This window comes from Python bivittatus, unplaced genomic scaffold, assembly GCF_059951505.1.
Source record: "Python bivittatus isolate LINGU-HERP-01145 unplaced genomic scaffold, Pbiv_v1 ctg000410_np1212, whole genome shotgun sequence".
Classification (NCBI taxonomy): Eukaryota; Metazoa; Chordata; class Lepidosauria; order Squamata; family Pythonidae; genus Python; species Python bivittatus.
Window position 1 is genome coordinate 11,292,891 of NW_028277067.1, and position 14,021 is coordinate 11,306,911.

The 14,021-nt window shown below is 38.2% G+C and overlaps 1 protein-coding gene across 1 annotated transcript; it reads right to left on the reverse strand.

The window, feature by feature from the left end:
• Positions 1–542: 542 nt before the first annotated feature.
• On the reverse strand, positions 543–8,197 carry GIP (gastric inhibitory polypeptide). Its single transcript, XM_025167078.1, has 6 exons — positions 8,160–8,197; positions 6,182–6,271; positions 5,264–5,404; positions 3,065–3,196; positions 1,090–1,182; positions 543–666 (listed from the first exon to the last, which is right to left on the reverse strand). The coding sequence occupies exons 1-6, from the start codon at positions 8,177–8,179 to the stop codon at positions 657–659; spliced, it is 486 nt and encodes a 161-aa protein (XP_025022846.1). The 5' UTR covers positions 8,180–8,197; the 3' UTR covers positions 543–656.
• Positions 8,198–14,021: the final 5,824 nt, after the last annotated feature.

A 14,021-nucleotide genomic window follows, 5' to 3' on the forward strand; every position in this document is an offset into this window, starting at 1 on the left:
TTATACTAATCTGCTTTCACAATATTCTGAAATGTATTCTATTTATTTGGAGATGCAGAAGCCCAACTTTTCCTCACTGCAGTGTCCAGAGAATGAGGGAGATTTTTGTTGCTTATTTGCAAATTTATCTGCATTTGTCAATTTCCATGATACTCTATTTCTCTCCCATATTGTTATTGTTTATCAGGCTAATCAAGGATCTGACTTTTCCATAACCTCAGGTCAATTGTCTAAATCTGAACTGGTGTTTGAGATGAAAGTTAGAAGCCCCAAATTATTTGGGAGAGTAATTACTGCATTAGGAATGGAATGTGAATCTCCTTGCAGGATTTCATCCACTGTCTCTAATAGCTCACCAATTAACAAATAGATTAGCAAAACATGTAAACTGACCTTTTAGATCAGATCCCCTTTAGTTGGGTTGAACTACAACCCCCATGAGCATGCTGGCTGGGAATGATGACCAGTACTGTGGTCTTTAATAGGAGTCTCATATCCCCATTTCTGTTCTCATTGAATAACAAGCTAAATCATTTCTTGGCTTGAGAATAAATGATTTATTGTCAGTGTCAGCATTGACAAATTCATTAATAATGGGTACAAAATGGAAAGTGCAAATTGAGAAAGGAAAAGTAGATCCAGCTTCTTCTAGGGAGCTACTGAGTCCTGAAAAAATAGAAATGAAGATGGTGAAAAATCGAGCTTGGTAATAGCCTGATGATGTGATGAAAAAAAGACAGTGTATGATCAGTGCAACCATTATCATCTGTATCCCATAAACCGCAAACAAATTTGCCCCTTTGAATAGTTTCAAAATATTGGTTGAATGAAGCTTCTGCAAATAACTACAGTAAACAGCATTCGTCCCCCACTCCACTTTAGAGTAATAAATATATGATTACTGATTAGCAGCAGTGAGTAACATCTGAGAATTCCTGCCACACATATTTTGACTGTAGACCTCTCAGTAGACAGGATACTCATTTTTCAGTGCAAGACCCAGGAAAACTACCATATAGCTTTTATGTACAGCTGAAGTGGTCCTGGTCTTCAGAACAAGAGGATGGGAACAAAGGGTGATTCACTCACATTAGCCTACAGAGGTCAGCAAAAATCAGCCACACCAGAAATTCTTGCCTCTGGATGTTCTTCCATTCATCCGAATCCATTGGCAAAGGAAGCCTACAAGAGAAAGACTATGGAATCTCAGAGATCAAGACAAACAAAAGAAAATAATGAAAGAGTTGTTAATTTGTTGGATGAAACTGAGAGAAAAAAAATCCAAAATGCCTAGTTGCCTAGGCAACTAAAAATATTAGACCAGCACTTAGGAATATGGAGTGCCTTTCGATATGCAGAGCCCATCGGGGCATTTCTTAAGAATTTTATACTTGGTAGCAATTTTGGCCTACAGCATTTAGAAGATGTTTGGAATAAGAACAGGGGTAGATAAAAGCAGATTGGCATTTGTTTGGGGGGAAAAGCATGTTCAAAACAGCCATCAATTTGCAATAGTGACTGCTGGATGAACTGTGGGATCTATATCCTTAACACAACTAATGAAACGCTTCTAAAAATTAACTGTAAAAATTAATTTATTTCATCATTCCACACAGAAAAGTGCTCAAAAATATAAAATACACAATGTGAATAAATGAATTAAAAGATAATACAATAATTACAAAATTCCTGGAGAAAGTGTATCTATGTGGTCACTAAGAGTTGACACCAACTTGTAATCAATCAGTTACAAACATCAAACAATCTGTAACACAAAAGACAGGAGAAAAACAATTCAAGAGCCTAAATTAAAAGCTATACTTTTACACTCCCTCTGCACACAGGAAGAGTGGAGTTTAAGCCCAAATAAATTGTCTCAGCAAATATACAAAATATGTGTTGCATATGTCACTTTTCTGACATTTTATTTTCTGACTTTCCTGACTTTTCTTTTGCCTAGCTGAACCGCTGTTCAAAAATGAAAGTGTATGGAAAAGAAATCAGACTGGAACCAAGCTCATTCTTAAAGGAGACTGTTTTAAATGTAAAAAATCAGGAGGAATTTTGTAGCATCTTCTCTGAATAATGCATTTTATTAAAAGGCATAAGTTTTCATGAGCTGCACTCACTCCATCAGATGCTGTGAATGTAGCAGCTTTGCTTGTCACACAGGTGGACGACATTCGAGGAGGGACAGGAGGGAGAAATGTCATCTGTCCTCCACCCAAAGGCAGATACCTCCCATCCCTCCCTGGACATTAGCTGTTTTAAGTCTCAGGGCAGAATGGGAGAAGCCAGGAAAAATTTAATCTGAAACTAATGTCTCCCTATAGCCTCAAATTAAAATTTGGAATTTCCTGGAAATTTAGAAAATAGAAGAAAAAGTAAAACTAATTGTTAAAAATATAACATATTCTACAAAGGCTGGATGAAGCTTGGGAGATAGCTTTCTCAAAGGATAGTCTCTGGGTGATTTTTTGCAGGTAATATTTTGTTCTAGGTTCATAGGAACAATACTGTACCTGCCGTATTCTGCTAGTTTGGAATCATGGCAGTAGTAATAATTCAGGCAGATTTTTCATGAGCATTTTAAGAATCCAGGAGTTTTGTCTGAAACAGCCTTAAATACTTCTGTCTGATTCACACCACACACAAAATCAGGAATAGACAGACTTGTGTCTTTTAGATCTTTGGACTAACTCCCACAGTTCATTGCTGCTGATGAAACTGGCTTGAGGTGTTGGGGTTTAATACCCATGCATTAAACCATGATGTGATTTCTTTGGTGGGGCTTAGCATCTGGTATGATCTCAGCCACTGTAGTTTGTAGACCATGGTTTTGAGAGCCATTGTAGTGATGTTAAAATACATTGTGTTATTGCAATCATAGACTTCCCACAATCAATATCTCTCTTTCCTCATGCAGGTTGATTGGCGATGACAGTAATTGCAATCCAAAATAAGTGGGGGGACTGTGCTAGGGGAGGCTGGTTTTGCTTCTAATCTGGAATGCAAATGTTTCTCCTGTAATAAAGTAAAATCTTTGGTGGTTATCTTTTCTCACCTCTGCTTTCCTATGTTTTGCAAAAGCCATCCAACGTAGCCCTTTGCTTCCTGAGATCCAGCTTCATTGCCTTGATTCCTTGCATCTGACATTGTGGCGTCAGCTTTTCTCTTGGATGGTTCAAGGTTCTTCCTGGAATGCAGAGGGGTTCAAGAGGTTTAACTTGGGAATTCTAAGGAGTGCCATTCCAATATGTGTCTACTAATTTATACCCCACTTTCATCCAAGAGCTAAAGGCAGTATACATATTTCTCCTCTCATCTAATTTTATTCCCACAATAGTCCTTGCAAGGACATCCAGAGTGTTTCAGGGCTGAGCAGAGATCTGAACCCTGCATTTTCCCACATTTAATCCAATCCTCTATTATCTTCACTAGTTGCTCTCTGTCTAAAACAAGGATAGATGATTTTTTTTTTCCTCTGGAGACATACTTGTTTTAGGTTTTGGGGTTTTATTTTTAAACAACAAAAGAGCTCAGGGGGTATGGTGATGTTATAATTACAGTATATCATCTCAAGGATGGGTACAGTGAAATTTTTGTATCATTTGTGGTGACTTAAGAGTATCTTTAAAGGTTAAGAAATGTGTTAAGGCTACTTGTGGATTAGGATATCTATTTTACTTTATTTTCAGTTAAAAATCAGCAAAAAATACATCACTGTTCAGCAGATCTCAATATCTCTGGAAGTATTGAAGCTTTGGGCTGCTTCTGATCCATAGGCTGAATTTTACCCATCCTTGTTATATCACTTCAGTTCTGAAAACCCCATCTCTCTTTATAGCTATCCATCTGATTTTATCACATTATGTTCCCTCTTACTTCTGGAAAGCTCATGTACCATTCAAAGAGGTTATTCCATTTAAGAATCATAATGACCTCAGCAGAAATGTGAACTCGTGTCGGCCCATGAGTTTGGCACTCTGTCCATGAAGCCACACTAAAAATGTATGAATTCTTTCTCTCTTTAAAATATGTCTAGAATAGTTTTGGGTGTGAATATTTTGTGAAGTTACAACATTTAATCATAACTAGAGCTTGGTTTACCTTGCAGGACTTTCCTAACCACTGAAGCTCAATTTAGAGTTCCATAAAATCTGAGCTAATGCCAAGGTCACCTCTCACCTATTAATTTCATTTTTCTTTTTATATAGATGAATTATTTCTACCAATTGCATTAAGAGGTAATCTGAAACAGTTCATACTAGCAATTACTTTCTGGTATACTCATAAAATGAATTAAAATAAATGTGCACATACAGTACAAGTCTTGGACAATGGTGCTCCCCAGATAAGAATCTGGGGTGAGAAGTTCAGGACCCTATCAAGAGGAGACAATTGTAAGGCTGGCTAACTGCATTTTGAGACCCCACAATAATATCATTAAGTCTAATTCATTATATTAATTAAAGTTTAAAATGGCTTTGCTGCATGAGTGATTTTATTTATCTCCAGGCTAGAGCAGCAATAGATACCATAATGCATCCCAAAAATGCAAAAAAAAAAAAAAAAAAAAGCAAAACCAAAACCAAACCAAAGCAAAACAAAAACAAAAAAAAGGCCAAGATCTAATGAGATGGTCCAAGTTTGAAATATTCATAATTTGAGTCCTAGGATCTTACATATTCTTTTACAAGATCGCATAAGACTTTGGTCATTTATAATTTTAATTGAAAATGACATATTTAATTTTGTGGATTCACAGACACCATCCAGAGAAGTTGCAAATGCCTTATACCACTATTCTAACTGTGTCACTGAACCATAGTGGACATTTTCTACAAAAGAAAAGCATATTGTATGCATGAAGCACATTGTAGACTTTTATTAATTTTTGGTTTACAAATCAAGGTTTATTTTTAAACCTTTCATACCAACATCTAGACATGTGAGGGCATCAATTACCATAATGGGTGGAGAATTCTGAGTTGAAGCACCAAATTGGGGAAGACTGATATTGAACATACATTTTAGCTGAAGTAAGTCTTTTCCACCTTAAATTCATTTCTCCAATGTTACAGGGCACATTATATATTAAACTGGCTCATTTTTAACACTGCTATGAAGTAGAAAAACAATCATGAGCTTCTTAAATTAATTTCCTTTTCTCACGTGCCCACTCAACTTTTCAAGCTACAGGTTGACTAATATACTCCTTGGAATCCTGGATAAACAGAAACAATCTGTGATATTGACTTACTCAATCTTATTCTCCCTACTGTTCAAGAGCCATTCCACAAAGTTCTTCTTCAGCATGTTGTCCAAAGTTCGACTGTAATCACTTGCTAAAGTTCCCTCAGAATACCGCCTTTGCAGAAACGTGGAGTTCCTTAGATTTTCCCTAAGAATACAGAGGAAAACACACGGGCTGACTTTGCACTTTGCATCAAGATATGGTCTGCACAACTATGGTTTCTTGAATAAAACACAGTTGGCTGGGTTTGCCCTGCATGGTAAGCTAAAACCAAACCCTTTATACTTAGCACAGTGAGTGAACCTAATCATCAAGTATGCCCTGTGAGAAATCAGTTCCTCCTTTGCATTTGGGGAGATAAGTCTTCTAATAATTTATTGTTTCAATCATGGTTTGCCACATTTGGATGGCATGCAGGGAAGTACAAAAAGGGAAAACCATTCCTAAATCTCCAAATGATCATTTGGAAGATCATCTGAATTCAGCTTTAACATCTGAGACCAATACTTGGTCTTCGCCCAGAGTTGTTGAGAGTCGGCATTCAAATTTAATAAATAACAATAATAATTACTATTATTATTATTAGGATCTCCTTTTAATTTAAGTACCCTTTCACTCACTTGCAGATCAAGGCAACCCATTTAAAAAACTAACCAAGGTTAAAATCAGTCAAGCTTAGTATGTTCTACAGATGGAGCTGCTAGATCTTTAGATGCCCTGGTTAAATATGTTGGGTGAATATGCCATTCTGAAACATATTTCAACACATGCAGTATGGAAATATGTTTGAATAACCAAGAGCTGCATTCCAACATGGGTAGAAAAGTGAAATCCAGTTTGATTGTTCAATATTGATGCACCAGTAAGTTCCTAATGGAACTGGCAAAAAATGCATTATCAAAGCATCCCTCTTTGTGTATTTACCTGATGCCATTTTCTTCCATCAGCACAAAACTGAGGGAGACCAGAAGCAGGGAGAGAACCTTGAAGGCTACCATGTTCACAACTGGAGCTCTGCAATTTGAAATCATAGGAGACAGAAAAAGAAATTCCTCTGAACTAGAGTTCGAAGGGATTATTTCTACTATGGATTTTCCAATGTATACTTTTCAAGAAGTTGCATACAGAATTATAGTGCAACCTTATGGGAAGAATGTACAATTGCCTGTGCTAACAATAGACAGAGTGAGGCAGGTGCCCCAGATGCTAGGGCCCCTTGGCTATTCTTCCTGAATTCCTGATTGTTCTCCTGAGCCAGCCTTCTACAGTCTAGTGCCTTCCAGATGTGTTAATTTCAAATTCTATAAATCTCAGCCAACACCTGGCTAAGAATTTGGCAGCTGAAGTCCAGCCCATCTAGTCATGAACTTCAGATGAAGTAAAGGACTCTACTCCCTTGCCAACGTTAAAAATAAGATTCCAGTACAAATATCATTGTCTTCTGTATGTAGAATGGGAAGGTAGATGCCACCTTGACCTTTGCCCAAGGCTTAAAATTGTCTTGATCAGTACTTACAGTCATCCATGTTTATCAGCAGTTATTATCTTTCTACGCAGCAAGTTGTATTCCTACACACACCAGCACGTGGCATTTATGAGGTGCTCTTTTGCTCCTTAAGTGCATGGATTTGGGAGGGTAAAGCAAGACTATTTCAAACTGCATTCTGTGGAGGTAACAACTGCCCACATCCATGCTGTACCAAAAACTTCAGCACTTCTTTTAAACTATTCTTATTCAATCTAATGAAAGGAAAATACTTTCAAAGCATTGGTAAAGAAGGAAAAGGTAGTGAAATTGTGGGATATAGTGCTGTTCCATGTACATTAGTTATGAAATGGCTGTGGGCTGTTGTTGTTTCTCACTGTATAATCTAGGAGTGATTATTTTGCTTATTTAAATGATAGTAAGCCAGCCCTCTGTCTTTTGGAACCCATCTGCTCATTCTACTACTAGAAGCTAGGGGCTGCTAAGCTAAACTCCTGTTTAAGGGCACCACTAACTAGGTTATACTTACTCTGTGGAAAGACTATTGTAACTGCTGCCCGGCTGAGAAATTCTGCTGCACATTTTTCTTATTCAAGTGCTAATTCAATTTAAGGAAAGAAATTTTGCTTTAAATTAAAAACAACAACAACTGAATTCTGGATACATTGTCATGGGTAGCATGTGCTGTTCCTACTCTTATTTCATTATCATTTGGGTGAGAGGTGTGTATGAATATCCTGTCTTTCATTGGACGATCATCTGTCCAGGGGTCTGCAGGCTCCTCTCCCTTCTGTTGTATCTCAAGGGAAGCGTTCAATGAAAGAATCTTCTCATTGGACTTTTTCTAGTGACAGCAGTACTGTCATTGTTGAGTTCTGTCTGGAGAAATGGTTGGATTCACTCTCTTCCCTCGGGAAAAGTGGATACATTGTTCACTTGGTTTCTCTGACCACATCTTTAGTGAAGAATTTGAAAGGCCATTTGTGTCCAGTTCTAATGTTCATGTAGTTACCCGATTTGCTAGACAGTGACCTAAGCTTCAAATATCTGCCCAGAAGGCCTTCTAGCTAAGCTGAAAGTCTGAAGGTGAATGGTTCTTCCCTTTGAGTAGATTCTGAAGTTGCTGCTGGTAGCTAATGCCACTCCATGAACTATATCTAAGAAGACCTCAGACTTCAGTATCAAACATGGATCTGAAGGTGTCATGGAAAAGCCATTGGAGGGGTGGGATTTAAAGTGGGGCAATAACAATCTGGAAACCTCACCTCCATCTCCTCCATCACCTTCACCACCACTGTCACCTCTCTATTTCAAATCTTTTTCTTCCACTTTCCAAAGGGCCATCAAGCAACAGCAATATCTGTTGGGGCGGAATCTGGTCCTCTGACAGCTAAAATGAAAATTTGAGAACCTTACCTGGCCAAGGTGCTCTGCATAAGTAGAGAGGATCTGGCATCCAGCAACAACCCCGAGATTCCTTATATACCCAAGGGTATGACAAAGCAAACCATTTCCGTATGAACAACACAGGAAGCTCAGCACCTAATCAAACTAGATTAAAAGCAATTTAGGCCAGCTACTCTTAGGTTCACTGACCTTTGGAGCATGAAAATGCCCTTTTAAATTATGTTTGTATTCCTGGCAATTAAACTTTTGCTGTGTTGCTAAAATGAAGATCCGGTGCATTTTCTATAATTAAAGCCATTAAGCATCCAGATTTCCCCACAACCACTCTTCGGTTAATTAGCAGAACCTAAGGGACCATGCCAGTATACTTTGTCCTGGCTGAGACAATCTCGCATTTGGGCTGCTTCTCTTCTCTTACTTTAGCCTGCTATCTTTCCAGCTGACAACATGACAGATGGCTCAACTGTTGACCCAGCAGCAGGGAGTACAAGTAGGGTATCAAGGGGTCTGTTGGAACCATGTTTTCAATATTTGTTATGGATGCATACAAAGTTGGAAAAGTGATTGTGAATCCCTAATGGTACTTCTTGCCATTTTATTTTATTTTCTACAACATAGCATTCTCACAGCAACTAAATAATAAGCATGTGTTTTATATTAATTTTCTACCAATTAAATGACTCCCCCCCCGCTATTTTTAAATGTTAAAATTCTCTTAATATTTACATTCCTTGCTTCCTTATATACAGTAAATAGGCGACAGTAAAGACATGGAAGGAAGAAGAGAGGCAGCAGTGGCAGCGGGAGGCATACTCCAAGAGAGAAGGTTGGCAGTAGGACAGGTAGTTCAGCAGGCAGGTACAGTGGCCGCTAAAAGAGAGGGACCGGGGTTTGGGATTTGGCTTTGCCCATGCCCCTCCAACTGATGGCATCATTTGTCCACTTCAGGATTGCCCCGAGCTACTTTATTAGTTCATGAAGAACAACAGGATACAGGTCTGTTCCACATGGAGAAATCAACAAGGTGGCAACTGTTACTGGAAAACTAGGCTGCCCCTGCAGGAGACCGTAGAGTTGCTCTCCCTGAAACAGAGGATGATTTTAAAAAGAGAACCGTCCTCTATAATGTATGGTCCTTGCTACTCTATTCTTTTTCCTTCCCAAATCACAAGTTTGTGACCAAGTGACATCCCTGTACTTTGTTCCCTAGGCACTGGTTGTTGGGTTTGTACTGGAGCAACCTTTTAAATGGGGGGGGGGGGCTCTTTTCAAACAGAAAACTGCAAAACATAGATGGTCACCCTGTGTAGCAAGAGGTGTGGATCTGGAATGATGCTGGAATGATGCCACAATATAAAACAGTCCAAATAGCCAATCTAAGCATTGTAAGCAGGATTGGTAATCAATTAGTGGGAACTGTTTAGCCGAATGGTTTTATGGCCTGTGTGTTCCAGGCCCTGTGCTCCAAGGCAAACTAGATATCATATCATGTTTCCACAAAGTGCTACTTGCACATTTGTTTCTCCTTCATTAAGTGCTTCTATGAGATGGAGAGTAAATAGCATGAAATAAATATCTTGCAATATCACAGACCTGCTGTTAGAAGCAATTGCTTCCCCTTTCTTCCTATCAGCTTGTTGGAGCAGCAGGAGGAATTTACTTTGGAAAACGCAACACTGCCCTGAAAACATCATATCACACGTTTTATATATAGTATTTGGAAGAAGAACCACCATGCTGGCAACTGTGAAATGTTGGTTTCACACTATTTTAAATATCAGTTATTGCTATTTCCTTCTATTTGTGGCTTTCGTGGAGAGAAATGTTGAACAGGGAACAGGGGAAAAAGCTATACAGGTAGTCCTCGCTTACTGACTGCCTTGTTTAGCAACCATTCGAACTTACAACAGTGCTGAAAAAGTAGATTTATGACTGGTCCTTGAACTTATAGCTGTTGCAGCATCTCTGTGGTCATGTGTTCGCGATTTAGGCACTTGGCAACCAGCACACATTTATGACAGTTGCAGTGTTCTGTGGTCACATGGTCACCATTTGCGACCTTCACAGCCGGCTTCTGACAAGCAAAGTCAATGGGAAAGCCAGCAGTAAGTCACAAGTCATGGTCATGTGATATTGCACTTAATGACCGCAGGTGATTCATTTAATAACTGCAGTGGAATTGACGTCGTAAGTCCGGCACAATCACATTTCACTTAATGACTGCATTGCTTAACAACAGAGTTGCCAGTCCCAATTGCAGTCGTTAAGTAAAGACTACCTGTACTTTTACTAGTCAAGGACACTCTGAGGTCTGCCATTGCAGTGCGGATCTTCATGGCAATACTTTGGGTTGGTTCCTTACTCAATGACAGTATCATGGGACAATATATACAAGTGAATGCATCTTCACTGATCCAAGTGCTCATATATCTTCACAGAGACAATATTTTCGAACAGAATTGGTTTTTCCATTAAAGCTAGACTACGTATGCAATGCAGCTGAACAGCTTAATAATCTGGTACAAAAAAGCGGAGGTCTACATATTGCAAATAGAAAACTAACACATCAAGATAAAAAACCTGAGCCCAGTTTTTGCTTGTTGTGCTGATGTTCTATTTGTAAGGAATGTTGAAATAGAAGAGTATGCAAAATCCTGCTCCATCTCATTTCTGATCCAAAATGGGCCCCTTTTCTTCTGCAGACTTATGATTCCATGGAATATTATGCAAGGTAGAATCAAATGATGGGTATTCATACACAAATTGAATTTATAATCTAGGAAGCAGGTAATTGCTGGGATGGGACATATAGCTTATATCATGGCAAAATAAATGGACTCTTTCACAAAATTAATATGTACATATTAAAATGTGTTCTAATTGCAACTTGAGCTCTTTTTTTGTCTGTTAAAATAGCTGGTAAGTACTGCTCCTCTCTGATATTAAATCTTTCTCTGATTCACTTAATTGATTCTTCTTACAGACTGTGGGCGATCAGATTATTGGAGTTTTCATCTGCCAAACAGTGGAGTTATCTCTCTCTCTTTTAGCCTCCCAAAATGGCAAGGGACAGGATGTTAACCTGCTGATGCCACCAGAGGGGGCCGGTTGACCATTTTCAACCCAATATTCCCATTTTGGGGTGGTGGGGTGAGGTACGTGGAGTTTCAACTTCTCTAGGTCCAGTAAGCCTACTGGAGTATTTTCTGATCTCAGCCAATCTCCACAGGTCCCTGCCCTCCCTCCTTTGCTTTTTGTATAGCTAGGGGTACCAAGGGGACAGGATGTTGAAGGAGAAATCAAGATCACACTCTGCAGAGTGAGTTAAGGCAAGGCAAACACTATACAGCTGGCTTACATTTTGAAGAAAGTGACATGATACACATTACCATACAGTATAAAAAGCCATTATTAAAATCCCCTAACTGCACCTGCACGGATTCTCTGAACATCCTGCAGGATTCCTGTTCCTATTCTGATGTGAGAAACAGTATCTCTGTGAGGTCCAAGATGAACAGATATCCAAGACTGTAAGATTATTCGCTGTAGCACTGCCTAGTGAGAGTAAGAAATCTTACTATCACACACTAGGCAAGATGTTAACCAGTGAAGTTTATTTTGTTTTTTCTCACTCACAAACATAGAGTTGTTGTTTTTAACCTGAATCAGCCAATTAAATTTCTGTCTCCAACAATGTATCAGTACAGGAGGAGTGGGATGAATGGGCTCCTTAGCTCTTCTGTATCAGTATTATGTATTGTATCAGTATTATCCAAACATGGTTGGAGGAATTACTCCTTAGTAATGCTGTTGGTGTAAACTATGACAGGAAAGAAGAAGTGCAAAATATAAAGCTTAACTTCATAAAAGAATAATTGAGAACAGAAATTAAAAGCATTTTTTTCCTGAGTTTAAAATCTTTTTAGGATCTATATCTATATCTATATATCTCCTAAAAATCAGATTTTAAATTCAGAAACTTAAAAATTTTTTAAAATTTCTACATATATAAATATATATGTAAATATATATATATAAATAAAATTTTGAAGTGCATCTTAAATTTACTTGAAAAAATTTAAAGCAATCACCATAAGAAACAACTTATTGTTAACAAGAGTAATAATGTGCTGCACATAATATTCCAGTATGCTCCTTTGCAGTGCTTAAGTTATCCAGCCAGGTGTTCCTTCATGATATTGCACACCTGACCCAATCAGTTTTGCTTTTTGTTTCCAAGTCTGTCAGCATCCTGTGGTCACTGAACATACTTTGTCCTCACTGGGCTACTTTTGGTTGTTTCTCCCACTCCAAAATGTGTCTTTTTCCAGATGTATTAATAATTAACGTAGATCCATTAAAATCAAAAGCAGTCCCCGGAATCTCCTCATGTATCATGTATTATATGAAGGGAAGTTCAGTCCCTAGAATCTCCACGTCTCTAGTTTAGCAGAAGACCTCCCAGGTGCCTTCCAACCCTACGATTCTATGATTCCTCTGTAAATGCATATATCTAGATCCAGCCCTTTACAGAGGTAGCTGACATCTTTCTATTGTCTGTTGAGGGTGTCCTTTTGGCTGTCTTTGCAAAGGCACTCTGAACCCTGGAAATAGGGAAAATTATGAAATAATATTAAATCATCCTCACACATAGAGCTCTTGGCCTCTGCTAGTCTCTGGAATGTTTCTATTGGCAGTTCCCTGTCAAAGATACTCTGTGATGAACACTCAAAGGTATAACTAGCAATCCTTAGTTTAAACCCATTACTATGAAGGAGGATAGAAGGATTTCAGAGAGACTTAGTGAATTATTTGTTTCAGCCTTCACTGTAGAGGAAGAAAAAGAGAGGAGACAAAAACTTGGGAAATCCTTGGCACTAACTATGTTCTTGTGATTTCTCCTGGCTGCTGTGTGTTTTATTTTTTTGTACTTCTGTGTGTGTGTGTGTGTGTGTGTGTGTGTGTGTGTGTTTACCTATTTTAACATTGCTAGCCACCAGAGTAATGTATTTGAGATGGGTGGCCATATAAATCTACTGTAAAGATGTAAGTTAAACTAAATAACATACTAACAATTTATTGGAACATTTCATCTGAAAGTTCCCCCAGATAATGAACACGCTAAATTTCATTTTCTAAAATTGAACCCACTGAAATATTCACTTACCTATTTTTAATATTAACATTGACTTCCTGATCCTACGATAATGAGATAAACAATGTTAAATCCTTTATAAAAGGAATTCAGAATGGTGGTTGCAATCCATAAAATTTACAAAAAGTTGTCAGACTAATCTGTACCAGATAAAAATATACAAACCTGACTTGCGTAAACAAAACTGTGTCTATTTAATGTTGTAGAATTATCTGATATACATTAGGAAGCACATAGAACAGCTTTTCCCATCCTGATGCTCTCCATATGGGTTGGACTACATCTTCTATCATCCATAGTCATCATTCAGAAAACACCTCTGAAGGACACCAGATTGGAATGACTGATATGGATACCTGACTCGGTCTTGGACTATAAATAAACAAATAAATATAAATATGTTTGCCACCTTGAGTTATGTATAAAAAAGGCAGGATAAAATAGTAGTAGTAGTAGTAATAATAATAATAATAGATTTCTAAAGAGAAATGTTTGCAAAAATTCCTTTGCTTGGAAGCAATGTCATTAGTGCCTGTTTTAAAAGGATTTTTTTTTGGGGGGGTGCTTTTGAGTCAGTTTTTGACTCCTGGTGACTGCAGTTTTCCTGGCAAGATTTCAGAACTGGTTTGCCATTGCCTTCTTCCTAGGGCTGAGAGACAATGACTGGCCCAAGATCACCCAGCCGGCTTTCATGCCTAAGGCAGGACTAGAACTCA